At 45.0% G+C, this 16,374-nt stretch overlaps 1 protein-coding gene across 3 annotated transcripts in view; it reads left to right on the forward strand.

Moving 5' to 3' along the window:
* ERBB4 (erb-b2 receptor tyrosine kinase 4) overlaps positions 1-16,374 on the forward strand; it is a 1,059,049-nt gene that overhangs the window by 441,274 nt on the left and 601,401 nt on the right. For all 3 annotated transcript variants that reach the window (XM_088474081.1, XM_088474078.1, XM_088474079.1), the window contains exon 2: positions 7,204-7,355. In XM_088474081.1, the coding sequence (XP_088330207.1) occupies positions 7,204-7,355 (152 nt within the window). The remainder of the gene's footprint in view (positions 1-7,203; positions 7,356-16,374) is intronic.

Consider the following 16,374-nt stretch of genomic DNA (forward strand, 5'->3'; position numbering starts at 1 on the left):
AATACAGGATATATCACAGATATCTACTGCAAAAGGCTACAGTAATTATTGCTTAAGACCATAGTTGTAGTGTACGTGCACCTTACAAACTGCATAACAATGGCGATCGATAAGGAAAGTGCATTGGAAATATAATATACAGTAGTTATCAAGGGCCTGACCTCAGTACATAACAGTCTGAACCTTATGTACCAATCTCCAAAAAGTGGCACTTTTTGGAGCTTGGTCAACGTTCTCTTCAAAGGACATTAACAGCTTAGTGCATTTTTTTTATAGGCATTTTCGCAGCAGAGGGATCTTGCGATCCCTCTCACACAGCCTCCGTCCTCCTCCGAAAATGGTACTGCTACACATGCGCAGTGACCAAAGCTTAGGAGGAAATATTAAAGACCGCACTTTTCAGAGGGGTTGTGATCCGCAGTGACAGCGTGTTCTTATACATGCTGTCCCTGCCTTTATACGGACTGAAAATAATTGCAGGATAGCCTCAATTACTGATCGAATACATTTGAACACATGCAGAGGCCTATGTATGATAATATGCGGTGGCCTCTCTCAAATTAAGTATGTGACTCATTGCGAGTTATGGTGGCAGATACAATTAAACCGGAGAAATTCAGTATTGCACTGGTGCCGAGACAGCCGCTCCGAAAAGCAGCTGCCCCACGATCCCTAATAATCAGCAGCAAAAATATTCACTGCCGGGTAGTGTAACTACGCACGCATTGACTTAGTTCAATAGACCCCTCTTTGCAATCTGTCCATTCTGCCTATAGGTAGAATCGGGGCTCAGCAGGCTAACGCTATCTGAAGATGGCGCCATTTCTCGCAGTCAAGCTCCGTAAACTTTCTGTTTTCAGAAATCGATTAATAGTCATCCTTATGTTACCGTATGGGATGAATGCATGCCACTTTGGTCTTATGAGGGGCGTAGGAGATATTCTATCACCTGCATACCCAAAGTGATGAATAGACCCAGAATAATGGGACAGAATACACTAAGGAATAGGCCCCACAATCCTAGGTACATTATGCAGACCTGGCAGTAGTTACTGCTGGGGAAACGAGACAAGCATGCATGTGTGGTTACATGTAATGTGGTGGGTTGTAATCAGCATTCGTTAACTGTAAAACATAGAATAAGTGATACAATAGGCAGCCAATTAATTAACTGGAATACGTCCAGTAGGTGGTCCTTAGGCTGTTTCCATAAGCTCTGAGATCAAAAAATTTGATGAAAAATCCCTGTGTTGGAATCTGAGATTTTTTATATTTTATTTTAAAAATCTATTTTAATATCTATTTTACATAGACATTTGAGGGTACAAATCATTGCAGTCCATTAAATATTAGAGAATCTCCCTCACTCAACTGACCTTGGGACATTAGTTTGTTTCTTGGCATATTCTGTGTATATATATATATATATATATATATATATATATATTTATAGATTTATTTTTTAAATATAATTTTAGCAACGTCACTTCTTACGCAGTCACCATGAACAAAATTCCTGTTGATATGGGACTGTCCCACCTATCCAAATTTAGCATACATACAGGGGTATTCAATATGGGTGCGATAACATCGTTTTTGCGTTAATATCGCAATTATGACATCATTATCGCAGGTTTAACTTTTACACCCTATTCAATTTCAAAGACTTATCGCAGTTTTGACAAGTCTTTGATAAAAAACGGTGGTAACTTTTCACCATTGAATAGGTGTCGAAAAAAAGTGCAGAATTGGGGTTTAGGGGTGCAGGCTTGAAAAAATAGCCTGCACCCCTGAGAATGACATTTAAAAAAGAACTGTGTCAAAAAAATTTAAATAGGGACACCCCAAAAAATTAATTTAAAAATTGGGGTGCAAAAAAAAAATGGGAAAAAATTGTTAAACAATAGGGAAATAGGTTCAGGGCTATTCTGCATTCTAGAATAGAATTATAGCGGCAGGTGCACAAATGCAGAATTTTAAAAAAATTACTTTAGGGACACCAAAATATGCTAGTACCCATTCATGTACCCCAAATTTGATGGGACCACTTAAAAAAATGAAAAAAATAGCCTAAGTGCTCTTCTGCATCACTTCTTCAATGTCGGGAAAAAAACACCTGCTGCGGCTATTTAAATCCCCGACTTTCAATTAAAGGCTAAAACGGGGGTACCCATAGTGTTCCCCCATGTTTTTACAACTTTAGGGGGGTCTTACAATTATTTTAAGGAAAAATTCGTAACTTTACGCAAATCCAACTTCGGAGTTTCCCGTTTTCGTTAATTTTATATTGAATACGGGGATAAGCGGGAGCGCGCACCAGACTTTAAGGAAAAAACTCCGATATGAAACGTTAACTTCGACAGTGAAGTTAACGTTTCATATTGAATACCCCTCTTAATGGTCTATTTACTAAGCAGTGTTAGGAGACAGAATGAAAAGTGATAAGGTGCCAGCCAATCAGCACCCAACTGCCATCTCACAGGCTGTGTTTGAAAAATGACAGTTGGGAGCTGATTGGCTGGCACCTTATCACTTTTCACTCTGTCTCCTAACACTGCTTAGTAAATAGACCCCTTAACAACAGTACCAAACTGCTTCTCTTCAGCAATCAAGGAGTTAACAATAGCAGTCGGTGAAACTGTTATGGTGCCAGCAACAGCGGCATCAGGTCCCTGAGTGTGACGAGTGATAGTTGTAGACTGATTATTGAGCATGAGCGTAGTTGAAGGCACCGGTTTGGGATGGATCAGATCCCCATGAGTGCAAGGCAGAGGTGATAGGGGGAGGCCTATTTCATAGCTCCCAAGTTGGTAGCAAGTTTGCGTGTTTCCAGAAGCACTGACAGAAAAATAAAGGTCGCAATCCCAACCTTGGATAGGCTGATTGCAGCTCATGATATGATGGCTGGATGCACCGGGTCACCTGGAGACAAATGATCCTGTTTAGAGTTCAATGCAACTAGGTTAAATAATGAAGAAGATGGATGCAATCACGCTAAGCCTCTGGGAGAAGAGGGCAGAGGGCTGTGCATGCTCTGAAATTGGGCCATACGTGTGCTCACGGCAGGTCACCTGCTGGAGTGCTCCCCCTCCCCCTGTACTAACACAAGTTCAGGTGCACGGGGAGACCTGGAGGAAGAACAGCTGACGCCACAGATGGTGGATCACTTGCTTGGCAAGATTTGAGGTGCGCAAATCAATTCCTTTAATTACTTGTCAAGTCTGTTTCTAATAGGCGAGCTAAGGACCCTTAAAAGAGGGACAAAATAGAACCAGACGAGGGAAAGAAAGGATTAAGGAGAAGGGAATTAAATGGGAACTACAGTATTTCAAAATGCAATAGGCTTGTGGAGATTATGGAAACAAACACACCGGAATCGCTCCATACAGCAGCTCTCACGTCCCACGTCCTCGTGGCTTCGGTTTCCTTGACTATGGCCATAATAAGCCACGACTTTTCTTCATCTGCGTGCTCTCTCCTGACTACTGTTGTCTGTCTGCAAATTCATGGATACCCAAAGAGGCGACAAGCCTAATACTAAACTATCAAGTATAATAACAATATAGAGCTGAAACAAACTTTATTACAGCCATTAGGATACTTTGTCATTTTTTGTTTGTTTTGTTTTTTTTCCATTGAAGTTAATGCAGATTAATTGTGTCATGTGTAATGTTGTGGCTCTACATCCCAAAAAGTCTACCGAGTTCTGCTCCAACTGTGCAATATGTCTGAATGATGTCTTTCAGCATGGGACACCACTGTCCAACGCTTCTCCCCAGTTTACCCTCCAACTCTTCAGCCCTCCTCGTAGTATTTAAGCTCTCATAGGCAGTCTCCCAGTCCCGTTCAGTGGCCGGATTCAATTAGCCTTGTTGACTTAACGCACAAGGAAGAGGGTTGTAGCCTCGGACTTTTATGCCCGGAGTTATAACAAGCCCATTTCCTCATGCGCTAACGCCCGTTAACCCATAGATTCCCGGATTTATGGATTAACGTGTTCATGGCAGACACAATAAAGGCAGAAAGCCCTACTTTACGCGGATTTCTGTTCAAGTCTCAGGAGGCTTGCAGGCTTACTGTAGGCTGCAGCGAGCTGCGGTTGAATAGCCTCGGGCACAGCATCGCGGCTAATCCTCATTTAGAGGATAATTGAATTCGGCCCTTAGAGTCTGTGTGCTCGCCTTTCATTGGGTAAAGGCTCACTGAGGGGCCTATTCAACATGAGTAAATATCGGGGCCCCTGATAATTAAGTATTCAACTCACTGAGAAATACAAAATCACCGAAGCAATTCATCATTGTACTGGTGCGTAGCAGTGAAACTTAGCACTGACGAGTCTGACTTGCTGGTGCACATGTGTGAACTTCAGTTCACGCGTGTGCAGGAAGCCCCAACGTCCAGCAGATCCCTCTTCGCAACCCGGGACTCTTTCCCATAGGAGCGGGGATTGAGAATCAGCTCCATCTGAAGATGGTGAAGGTTCTGCAAGTTTTGTATTTTCGAAGCTTGATGAGTTTAGGTCCCCCTAGTGTATAGGGACGCCGCACCAGATTGGGGGCGGGATGTACTAACCTTGCGAAGTACATCTCGCCATGCTTCGCATTAATGCTGATCGCATATGTACTAACATATGCGATCAGTAGCACAAAGGACAGCTCTTCCGATGAGAGCTGTCCTTTGCGATCTGCTCTGTGCCGTGGAGTTACGGGTTTATGCCCCGGGAGTCCATCTGCGCATGCTCAGAGTGACGCGGCGGCCGCAGAGCATGCTGGGAATGAGCCCTCATAGCAGCGAGATGCGGTAGAAGCCCATAGGAGACCCGCCAGCCAGCCGATGATACATGCGGAAAATGCGGTAAAACCCTGAAAAAAAGCTCAGAGGGCCAGACCAAATGACTTTGAGGGCCTTATACGGCCCCCGGGCCTGAGGTTCCCCATCCCTGCTTTAGGACATCCCGCCCTGGTAGTGAAAGGTAACTAGGAAGTATCCGTGATACTAGTGTATAGGGACACCGGACCAGATCGGGAGTGAAAGGTAAGTAGAAGATATCCGAGATATCTCCTGTGTTACCTTTATAATGAATGTCCCCAATACTTAATTTCTGCTAAATTTCTTACCAGATTTGCCCTATTTCGACGAATCGTGAAGACAAATCGTGTAAAATATGCCCAAATCACGAGTTTCTACTCACGATCACGATGTCAATGCGCATCCCCGCTCGTCGTACATCGCATCTTCAGATCTGCCGTGCTGTAGGGCAGATTTGCCAATCTGGGACACAATGCACTGGTAGCACGATAGATCTTAAGTCAGATTGGACATTTTTACTCCAAATCGTGACCACGCCTGCCGGGGAGAGTTCAGGGGAAATTGTGCCTCAGGTCGGATCGTGAGCATATCGCTATGTGTGTAGGCACCATTACAGTTACTGCACCATTGTTATGTCAGTCTCTTTGTTACTTGTATATTCCCTGTGCAGTGCAACTATATGAAGCCTTAAAAAATTAAAGATAATAATATAAACCTATTAAGGATACTGCAAGACAGGATAAGACAAAGAATACCCATTACAAAGAAAGCAATAAGTATTATCACTTTGACATGAGATGAATTGGGAGGTACAAAGACCTGAATGTGGTAAGGTTGTATTCCCGTTACCAATCAAGTGTGACACACCGCCCGACCTCTTTGGCACTAAAGAGGTTAATCAGTATGACCCGGGGCTCAGGTCTTACCAGGAATAAGACTTATGGAAGGAATGTTGGAAGTTACACAGTTTTCCAGGGGGGAGGAATAGGAATAACATTACACAGCCGGTCATACTGGGTTTGGCAGCCAGTGTATGGGTCAATAGAACATTTCCTTTACTCACAAGCAGAACAGAGCGGCGTTGTCAATACGGATAGAGATAAATCTGTCCTGACACTGATGGGAAATGACTGATGATGCAATCAAGCAAAGAGCAGACATTGGGCACTATAGCATCTTGAAAAATGTCAACACACCAGACTCCCATTGTGAACTGCAGGGCGGGCATCTGGATGTGAGGCAGGAGAATGGGGAGAGGTAGCTGATTACTTCTGACACGGAACTACTTACTGTAAGAGCAGGAGAATGTAACCACTTTGCGGCCGTTGAAGTTATCTTCTGCAACTGGAGAAGCCCAAGAGAAGGGCACAGACTCTTTGCTGCACTATTCCATATGCTGTAGAGTGGCACCAAGAATTGTGGGGGCTGGGGGGGGGTAGAGGGTTTACCTGGGCAAGGCCTCAGCTGGGACTCAAGAGCGCAGGGGAGGTGCATCCACATGCCCTCCCACAATGACACCACTGCGCACTCCAGTGCACGCACAATGTGTGGGAGCGTAGCTTCGCCTCCTTTAGTAGCCACACCCCACCAGCACCGGGGCCCGCCCAAAATCTCGGCAGCCCTGACGTTATACTGTAATACCATGTGCTACCCAATTATGTCCAATGCCACCGTATACTCATCTTAATTCAGGCATGCCCTGTCATTTAAACAGACCCAATTGAAAATGTTTACGTTAGAGCACATCGATTTCTATGCCATCAACTCTGAGGGGTATATTATTTACTAAAGTGAGAGTTGTTAGAAGTGGAGATGTTGCCCATAGCAACCCATCAGATTCTACTTAACATTTAACTAGCACCTTCTAGAAAGTAATAGCTAGAATCTGATTGGTTGCTGTGGGCAACATCTCCACTTCTAAAAACGCTCACTTTAGTAAATATACGAGAGAGTGTAGGGAACGCAGTAAGAGGAATTATAGCGACATATTTGTCTGCCAGGCATGTGGGCGCCTTATCAGTGTATGTAAGTTTTTTTTTGACTGTTCTATAACTATTCAGTTTGAGAAGTTTCTACAAGGAAACTGTGTGTATGTCAGTGCCTGAGGCTGGAGATGTAATATTCACAAATTAGGGTTTTTGATTCATTATACAGGAGTAATTTGCTAGAAAGGCGGATGTGTGGCATATTTTCTCTAGCAGGGAAATATTTGGCTAAGTGTGACATACCATCTTTATTTAATGACATTACATCCTCACAGTGCAGGCTGCATGAGTAATTTCTTTTGTCATTAAATCGGTAGTTCGCATTCTGGATCCCGTGCACAGAATACAACCTGCTGTTTGCTTTGCATTCCTGTGGCACGTACTCACCTCTCCCCTCTGTCTCTTGCAGTGTGTACAGGAACAGAGAACAAACTCAGCTCTCTCTCGGATTTGGACCAGCAGTACAAGGCCCTGCGCAAGTATTATGAAAACTGTGAAGTGGTGATGGGCAATCTGGAGATCACCAGCATCGAGCACGGGCGCAACCTCAGTTTTCTGCGGGTAAATTCAAAATATGACTGTGTTTCTTTTATTATTTATGCATCAATGGAACTGCAATAATCACTATAATCCCCAGAGGCTCGTTAGAGTTTGTGTGTTAATGTTTGGAAAGAGATAACTGTAGATGGGCCACATTTTTAAAACATGAAATATTCAATTAATTCCACATTTGGCCATTAGATTTTGCATGTTTCACCAGAGGAATGTTACTTTAAGTGTCCCCAGTCCTACTGTAACATCACTTACCACACAACATCGGCGGTCTCTTCAGCAGACCGGGAGCATAGTTTGGGGACACTGGGGACATGGGCATACCTTCGGTATGTGTATTTTTAAAGAAAAATTGAAATTTTTTTTGCTGCATACTGCGGAGACACTTCTCCACAGCGCGCCGAAATGCAACACCTCCAAACCCTCCTGCGAATCAGGGCGAACTTCATGACCGTTGCATCTTGGGACAGTCCTCAAAAATTGGTGACTGTCCCACTGAAGGAACTTCCCATCTCCACAAAATGCCTTACTCTGCTGCAAAACTACGCGCACGCTACATTTCACAACAACTTGGCTTAGGAAGAACTGCCGACAGTCCCAGTATACATGCTCCTGCACTGGAGCCCACTGATTAGAAGGCCACAGCACAGGCTATAATAATGGGAGATTGCCGTGGCAATCTGAACTCTGCGGCTGATCTCTGTGCTCAACCAGCCGCATGGGAGATGTTGGTCACAAGAGGCTTTTGCTCCGTGAATCGCAAATGCTGCACCAGTCGGGCGTTGTGCTTGTAATGGGGCCCACACATGGTGTGAGCATACCTCCCCTTTTAATTAGGGATGTGCAGGCTCGGATAAGTTCGGATTTTCCCGCCAAGTTCGGATTTTTCCAGCCAAAAATTAGGTCACAGAAAGAGGCAAAACATCTTTCATGGACAAACATCATTCCTGGACAAAAGTGCATGAAAGATGATGTTTGTCCATGAAATATGACGTTTTGCCTCTTTCTGAGACCCGATTTTTGGCGGGAGAAATCTGAATTTGGCAGGAAAATCAGAACTAATCCAAGCCTGCACATCCCTACTTTTAATATTCACACTTGAGGCCTCCTCTGTAGTGGCTGCACCCAACACTAGTGGTTCCACCGTTGCATATGGTGGACTGAGCGGGTGGAGGGTATATTGTGTGATGCTGGCCCATTTCGCCGTTCTGCATGCTCCGAAGAACTAAGGGGACCAGTAACATTTTGCACCGGGGCCTGGCGATTAACAGATGACCCCCTGACCTGCTGTGTATCATTCCATAGCTTGTATAGCCTGAACTGAATGCTCTCTGGTCTGCTATATTCATGTCAGTCAGGAAATACTGTTTGTAATGTGGAAAAGCAATGCTTTGAAGCATAGAGAGCGCTATTTTCCATGCTTTACTCAGTCTGACGTGTGTGCGACTGATAAGGGGAAAACAGAGTTTGAGGGGGACAGGGAAAGATACAAGAAGAACTTGTCACCCACTGACGTGCGCCATGTGCGGGCAGCTGCGGACCCAGGGGAGAGAGAAAACTGGTGGAGATACTGTCAGTCTGTCTGGCACGTTGGCCAATTTCATTGACAGGAATATAGCAGTCATCTCTCCTCTGTTACCTTCGGCCTGTCTATCAAGATGCCACAGTCTGTGGTTAACCCATTGTGCGCCGGCACGCAAGGATAGGAACACTGTAAGCAGAACCCACACAAATGCTGCCAGCCAGGGACCCTCCCTGAATATTACAAATGTCGGAGAACAGCCTCTTCATCGGGATCTCTGTCTAATTATGGATGAAATGAAACTACAACAAAACTCATTACACATATCATTTAAGCTGAGCCTAAATCATGCAAGCTTTCCCAAAGGTAAAAGGTAGCAGCTCACACACAGTGTTCCAGCCTAATAAATCCATTTTTCATTTAAATACCTCAGTCGCTAGAGACCAAAGCTCCATTCTCTCCTGCTCAGCAATCCCTTGCTTAAATTGCTGCGCTGCCTGATTGCATTATAAGCAGCAAACAACACAGTAGTCCCCGAGTACAAACCAATGTTAACCTTAAAAGTAATAACAATTGGTTTGTTTCCTGGCTGAAGAGTGACGGCTACCTCTAGCAACCTTCCAATAAAAGAGGGAACATTAATCCTACATCTTATATGCACTAATGGATTGTAATGAGTAAGCTATACTTAGTAACCATAATAAAGCATCGAACAGTTGGTTGTTTGCGGTACCCCCCTCATTATTCATGTGCAGAGCACTAGTTTATAACAATACAGTATACTAGGACAGTTAATGCATGCACCGGCGGCCATTTTGTTTGACGGCTGGCCTCATTTGATGTACAGATGTATCATCCTACGTTGCGGCTTCAATCACTCCAAACAGTCCCAGGTTCCGTGCTTCTATTGAGCGACTTTTTCACTCAAAATGTGTGTTTTATTCACATAAATAAAACTACTGGAAGTGCCCAAACTACTCTGCAATATTACACTGATCAGTTTGATGTGCGAAACATCTGTGTTTGAAGGAGTATGAATCTGTGTAAGAAGTGCTAGGATGCAGCAGCCGTGGCTTTTTCTCACACCAAGTTCCCTTGTGCTTCATGAGCAACTTTGTATGTGTTACTCCTCTCGGGGTGTCTCAGTCGCGCCCAGGTGCGCATTTATAATAAGTGCAGGGTGTACGATGCACACGGGCCCCTGAGTCCAGGAGGGGCCCGCACCGCACACCCTGCACCCATAATTATACTTACCTCTCTGGAGTCCCACGTTGGCACTGGTGTCAGTGCTGTAAAAACGCCTGGAAAATGGCCACCGCGCCCATTTTCCTGTCGTTTTGCACATGCACAGTACAGGGAAAATGGCCGCCGTGGCCATTTACCCAGTGACCTGCACTATAGACTCTGGGCACACTCTAGTGCCCAGAGTCTCTCAGTTCGGCGCTAGGCCGCGCTGCGCACAGTGCACTGCCATCTGCCGGACGGAGAGGAGGGGGCCCGTGACGGAGACTGCCCCCCTCCTTTCTAAAAACGCCCCTCGTTGCGCCGTATGGTATACTGACACTAGGGGGTATGTTTACTAAAGGGTAGGTTTTTAGAAGAGGAGATGTTGCCCATAGCAACCAATCAGATTCTACTTAACATTTATCTAGCACCTTCTGGAAGATAATACCTAGTATCTGATTGGTTGCTATGGGCAACATCTCCATTTCAAAAACCTGCCCTTTAGTAAATGAACTGCCTAGGTGTATGAGACACATCTGTACTCTGGCCCTGATTCAGGGCCGCTCACAAAAAGCGAGCGCTCGCTCTGAAGCAGGCCTCCTGGTCACTCGCTAAGCTGTGGGTGATGGTCGCAACCATCGGACTTGCGACAAGAACCTTGCAGTAGGGTCTCGTCTGCCACAAGCCCCAGTGAGCTTCCGGCTCTAATAGATGTCAGATGTCAGTAGGGCCGCCTTCAATGTCAGTAGGGCTGCCCTCAAACGGCAGGTGATGTCAGTAGGGCCGCCCTCAAACGGCAGGCATTCCTTCTGGAACGCCTCCGTTTTGCCAGCCACCCCCCTATAAACCGGGGCAAGCTGTTTATCAACATTGACAGCCGCCCCATTTTGCTGCGAGCCCCGGAGCGAGTGATTTCTTGCTCGCTGCAGGGCTCGCGTGTGCGCACTGCCCAGCCATCGACCCGCTTGCGAGCGGGTCTGAATCAGGCCCTCTGTTCATTCCTAATACATAGTATAGCAAAGCAGGAGATGTAATTGTTTTTTTGTCCTCTTTGTTTAGCATGTGATCATGTATTATTTTCATTGTGGAAGTTAGTTTGAAGTATGGAGGCTAGAACTACCCTACAGTGAGTGAGAGCACTAGAACCTTCACTTACCAAGCTGTTTATAGGAGCAACAAGCACTATTGAAGTCTGTAAAAGGCACTTGTACCCACTCTGAGCATTCAATTAACTGATTCTAATCATATATTTTAACAAACTTCTTTACTTAAACATTTTTTCGACATCGAGTGGTAGGATTTTGCTATGAAATTCTTGTATGTTATTGCAGTCAAATGAACTGGCGTTAAGATAAAAATGATGTGTAGTGTACTTTACTTGGAAAAGTGAGCTGGTAAAGCATTATGGTGTGCAAAGTGCACCATCAAAATCTTATGTATTATCTTGTCGTGTCATTACAGCCAAAATAAATTTAAGGACCTATTTACCTGACATGCATGGCTTATTTAAGATATTGTGGGGCCTATTCATAGTCAATAAATGTCCTGGTAACTGTGCGGAAACACTAGTTTCTGCGTATTTTAGTTACCGGGCAAATCATCAACAGGGGTCCCTGATACCGAGCAAACTCCTTCTTCAGATGGCGCTTGCTCTCGTAAACCCTGCTCCTTCTTATGAGAAGGAGTTCCGTGGGGTGCGAAGAGGGCGTTCTCACGGACTCCCCGGTGGCTGTGCGAATGCGTGACCTTGGGTCACACATGTATAGCCGCGCCATCGGGGAGGAGGTAAGTAACGCAGCTACTTCTGTAGCTGCGATACTAACCATGGGGACAGCTGCATTTCGGAGCAGTTGTCCCCGCACCAGAGCACTGATGAATTGCTCCGGTGTAAACTATTCCCCGCTGCGAGTTGGATATTTAAGTATCCCTCGCAGCAAGATCAATACTAAATCATCGAAGGCCATACGGCCTCTGATGATGAATAGGCCCCACAAACTCTCTTACTGTAGAAGGAACACTAGGGGTAAGATGCAAAGAAAAAAGGAAAATGTGGTGAAAGCCCCGTTTCCGGTGTTTTATCGCATTTTCCGTATGCACTATAATATCCTGGCCCCTTCTGGCTTTCTATGCGGTGGGTAACCCTATAGAAGCCTACGGGCTTCTACCGCATCTCGCTGCTATGAGGGATCCGATCGGATCCCTCCCAGCCTGCCTCGCGGCCGCCGCGTCACTCTGCGCATGCGCAGATGGACTCCGGGTCATAAACCCGGATGTCCAGGGCGCATTGGAGATCACAAAGGACAGCTCTTATTGTAAGAGCTGTCCTTTGCTGTACTGATCGCATATGTTAGTGCATTTGCGATCAGTACGAATGCGGTAACTGGCGGTAAGTTTTGTTAGTTAATCTCGCCCATGATCATAGAAATAAATACATAACAAGCAGAGGTCTAGCACTACCACTATGAAACCTAAGGTGGTATCCTAGGAGCCAAGAAACATTGAGGGGTAGATGCACCAAACTTTCGAGAGAGATAAAGTGGGAAAGTTGCCTATAGCGACCAATCAGCTTCTACCTGTCATTTTATAGAAGGTGCTAGATAAATGATAACTCAAAGTTGATTGGTTGCTATGGTCAACTTTTATCCCTCTCAAAAAGTATGATACGTCTCCTCCCCATCAGTATTTTAATTTTCCTCACAACACACTGAGCGCCAACCACTGACATGGAGTGGCTGGAGCTCGTCTGTGATAGGCATGGGCGACGGAACGGGGGAAGGGGTTGTGAAAGGAGCGGCGGCCACAAAAAGTCAGGGGCTCGGCTTTATAGCAAGGGGTTGTGCAGCTTATTGCTATAAAGCACAGCCCCTGACCGTCCGCTGCTCAGGTAAGAGAGAGGGAGGGAGGAGGGGAGAGGGGGGTGAGCGGGTGCCGGAACGAATTAATGCTTCCTCCCCCCAAAAAATAAAAAATTGTTTTATTACGCCCCTGCATATATGTATGAACCGGGAGTGTGGCAGATGCCGCCAGTTCACACCAACATGGAAGAGCAGAAGATGCCACTCCAATATGTTCATATTTCACATGCCCTATATAGTTTACAGGTTCATATTAGACTACAGTATACTGCAGGCTCCTGTTACTCCCTCTTCGCCCAGAGAATAATCACTACTTTTTGTCTCATTAGGGGTGAGGTATATCAAGCCTTGGAAAGATAAAATGGAGGGAGATAAAGTACCAACCAATCAGCTTCTAGCTGTCATTTTACAAACTTTGATTGAAAAATGACAATTAGGAGCTGATTGGTTGGTACTATCTCTCCACTATATCTCTCTCCAAAGCTTGATACATCTACCTCTTGGGGGTATCAAACCTTAAGAGTGATAAAATGGGAAATTGTCCAAAGCAACCAATCAGCAATTGACATTTATCTAGCACCTTCTATGAAATGACAGCTGGGAGTTGATTGGTTGCTATGGAAAGCTTCTCCATTTTATCTCTCTCAGAAAGCTTTACTCCATCTTCCCCTCTGTCACCCCTCTCTGTGCCCACTTCAGCATATTTAAGCAGATGAAGGGGATGTAGGGGGGGGTAACAGTGCCACTGGAGACAGTAACCGCTGGTCTCAAAGGAAAAAAAAAAAAAAAGGATCAGTGAGTTCGACATGTGAAACAAACAGAGAGTATAACATGGAATGGGTATATGTATCAAGCAGAGGGGGGAATTCAGGGCCTGATTCAGAGCCGGACGCTATTTGCGCTCGCTCGGTCAGAAAAAGGGGCCGGCTATTTAAATTGAGTGCTCGCTCTTTGCGGTCTGTTGACGCCTCTATGTCTGAGCGAGCGAGCGAACGAAACATGCGCTCGCTATTTTGTAAAGATGCCCCCTGGCCGCTCGCACATACGTCATCTCCGCTATTTATTTGATTAATCGAGTACATCGAAAGGCATCTGAACTGCTCGCAGTGCTTGTGGTAGGCTTATCCTACCGCAATCATGCGAACAGTTCAGGCTAAGAGAGAACCAAGTGACGTGGTCGATGACGCTGCTTTGTTAATTATGCACACCCTTAAAACGCCCGTTTTGACCGTTTGGCACGCCTGCGTTCGGATCACCACTCCCCGTTTTCAAGCACCTTCCCCTGTTACCACCCACAAGCGCCTCATCCTGTCACTCAAATTAGCAGGCACTCGCTATTTTGCGTGCGCTCGATTTCTGACCGCAATGACTGGTTGGCGCATGCGCATTACAACCCATACGCAGGCGCAGTTGTGCGTACATCGCTCGGAGCGAACGAGCTGCCGCTTACGAGCGGCTCGGAATCAGGCCCTCAGTTAGGTGCGAGTTTGGGCCCGCAAGGTGAAATCACTGCAAATTTGCCTTGCAAATTAGATTTACAATTCAATTTCAAACTCAAATTTCCTTTCCAGAGTAAATTCGCCTGTTTTTGTTCGCACTGAGCAGGTAAAAAGGTAGGGAACATGTGTATTTTAAAGAAAAACTGTCGGGACTTGCTTCAGAACCCCTTGGACACCCCCCCCACCGCCCCCCCCTAATGACTACTTAGGCATTTGGAATTTTTTTTAAAAAGGAATGGCCTCAAATGACCCCAAAATAAGCTGTTTTAGCTAAATAATGCACCCTTAATTTAATGAAAGTATTTATTTCAAATAAAAATAATTGCTTTCTATAATTTTTTAGTTGCCTCAAATTACCTCCAAAAGCATTTTTTTTTTTTTTTTACCATTTTCCGGTTAATTCCTTTGTAATTAAATTACATTTTACATTTATTTTGCTTTTAAAAATAAAAAATAAAAATGCACAAATCAGCCATTTGACTCATTTTAAAAGCATAAATTACTTTCCTTATGGCTACTACATGGTTTTGCTAACAATGGACCTCATTCAGAGCCGGACGCTATTTGCGGTCGTTCGTTCAGAAAAAAGGGGTGGCTATTCAAATGAACCGTTCGCTCTTTGCGGTCTGTTCACGCCTCTATGTCTGAACGAGCGAACAAAACTTGCGGTAGTTTTTTGGATAATTATGCCCCCTGGCCGCTCGCATCCTACGTCATGTCCGCTATTTATTAGATTAATCGAGTACATCGATCAGCGTATGAACTGCTCGCTATTCTTGTGGTTGGTTTTTCCTACCACAATCTTGCGAGCAGTTCTGACTATAAAATAACCCATTGACGTGGTCAATGACGCTGCTGTATTAATTATGCACACCCATAAAACGCCCGTTTTGACCTTTAAGCACGCCTGCGTTCGGATCTCCACTCCCCGTTTACAAGCACCTTCCCCTGTTACCACCCACATACGCCTCCTCCTGTCACTCAAAATAGCAGGCATTCGCTATTTAGCGAACAAACGATTTTCGGCCGCACTGAGTGGTTCGCGCATGCGTATTACGATCCGTACGCATGCGCAGTTGGGCAAACATCGCTCGGAACGAACGAGCGGCCTGTTACGAGCGGCTCTGAATCAGGTCCCAATGTTTTCACTTTTTTGGGATCCAGGAAGGTCTTCCCATTTTTTTTCTTGCAATTTTAGCTGTTCACTTTTTGGACAAAATTTGCACACACTCAGAGAGTAGTGCGAATTTGCATTTCTAATTGAATTGTGCGTATCGCATGAAGGCAAAGTGAGCGATTTATAATGCGAAGTGTGAGAGTTGTTCGCCTTTTGAAAACTCTCACCTAATTGAATTCCCCACAAAGTGCGGTAATGTCATGAGGCATTCCGACATCACCGATTATCATGCCCACATCAACATTTAGGCCCTTGAAATGATAGCTCTACCAAATAGCGGCTGTCTCAAAGGTGGAGAGTTTTTCTTGTTCAAAGCAGCTCACGTCTGTCGAGAACACATCTACGTGACCCGCTCCCTGCACGGACGGTGCACCAAATTGTTGGTAAAAGTAATTCTAAACTAATATAACACGTTACTGTGATAATGCCCTAAAGGTATACATTTATTTCAATATATGAACAATATAAAGTGACAAACAGAGATATATAAACCATCACTTATTATAATCAGGTGACTGGCTTCTGTAAAATACTAGAAATACTTATTGTCATATTAGCAATTTAGCATATATGTGTATACTGCTGGGAAATGAGGCGAGTGGGGGATACAGGACGGGGGGAGGAGATTCAAGACCTGAAAAGACCCCTCTGCTGCAGTCTAATAAAACAGTCAGATAACGGCCAGCAAAAGCTGACGTTAATTAAGTACTGTAGATAGAGATCTCAAATACAAATCCACTTTCAGAGCTTG

The sequence above is a fragment of the Taudactylus pleione genome, unplaced genomic scaffold (assembly GCF_031769625.1).
Source record: "Taudactylus pleione unplaced genomic scaffold, aTauple2 ptg000147l, whole genome shotgun sequence".
Taxonomy (NCBI): Eukaryota; Metazoa; Chordata; class Amphibia; order Anura; family Myobatrachidae; genus Taudactylus; species Taudactylus pleione.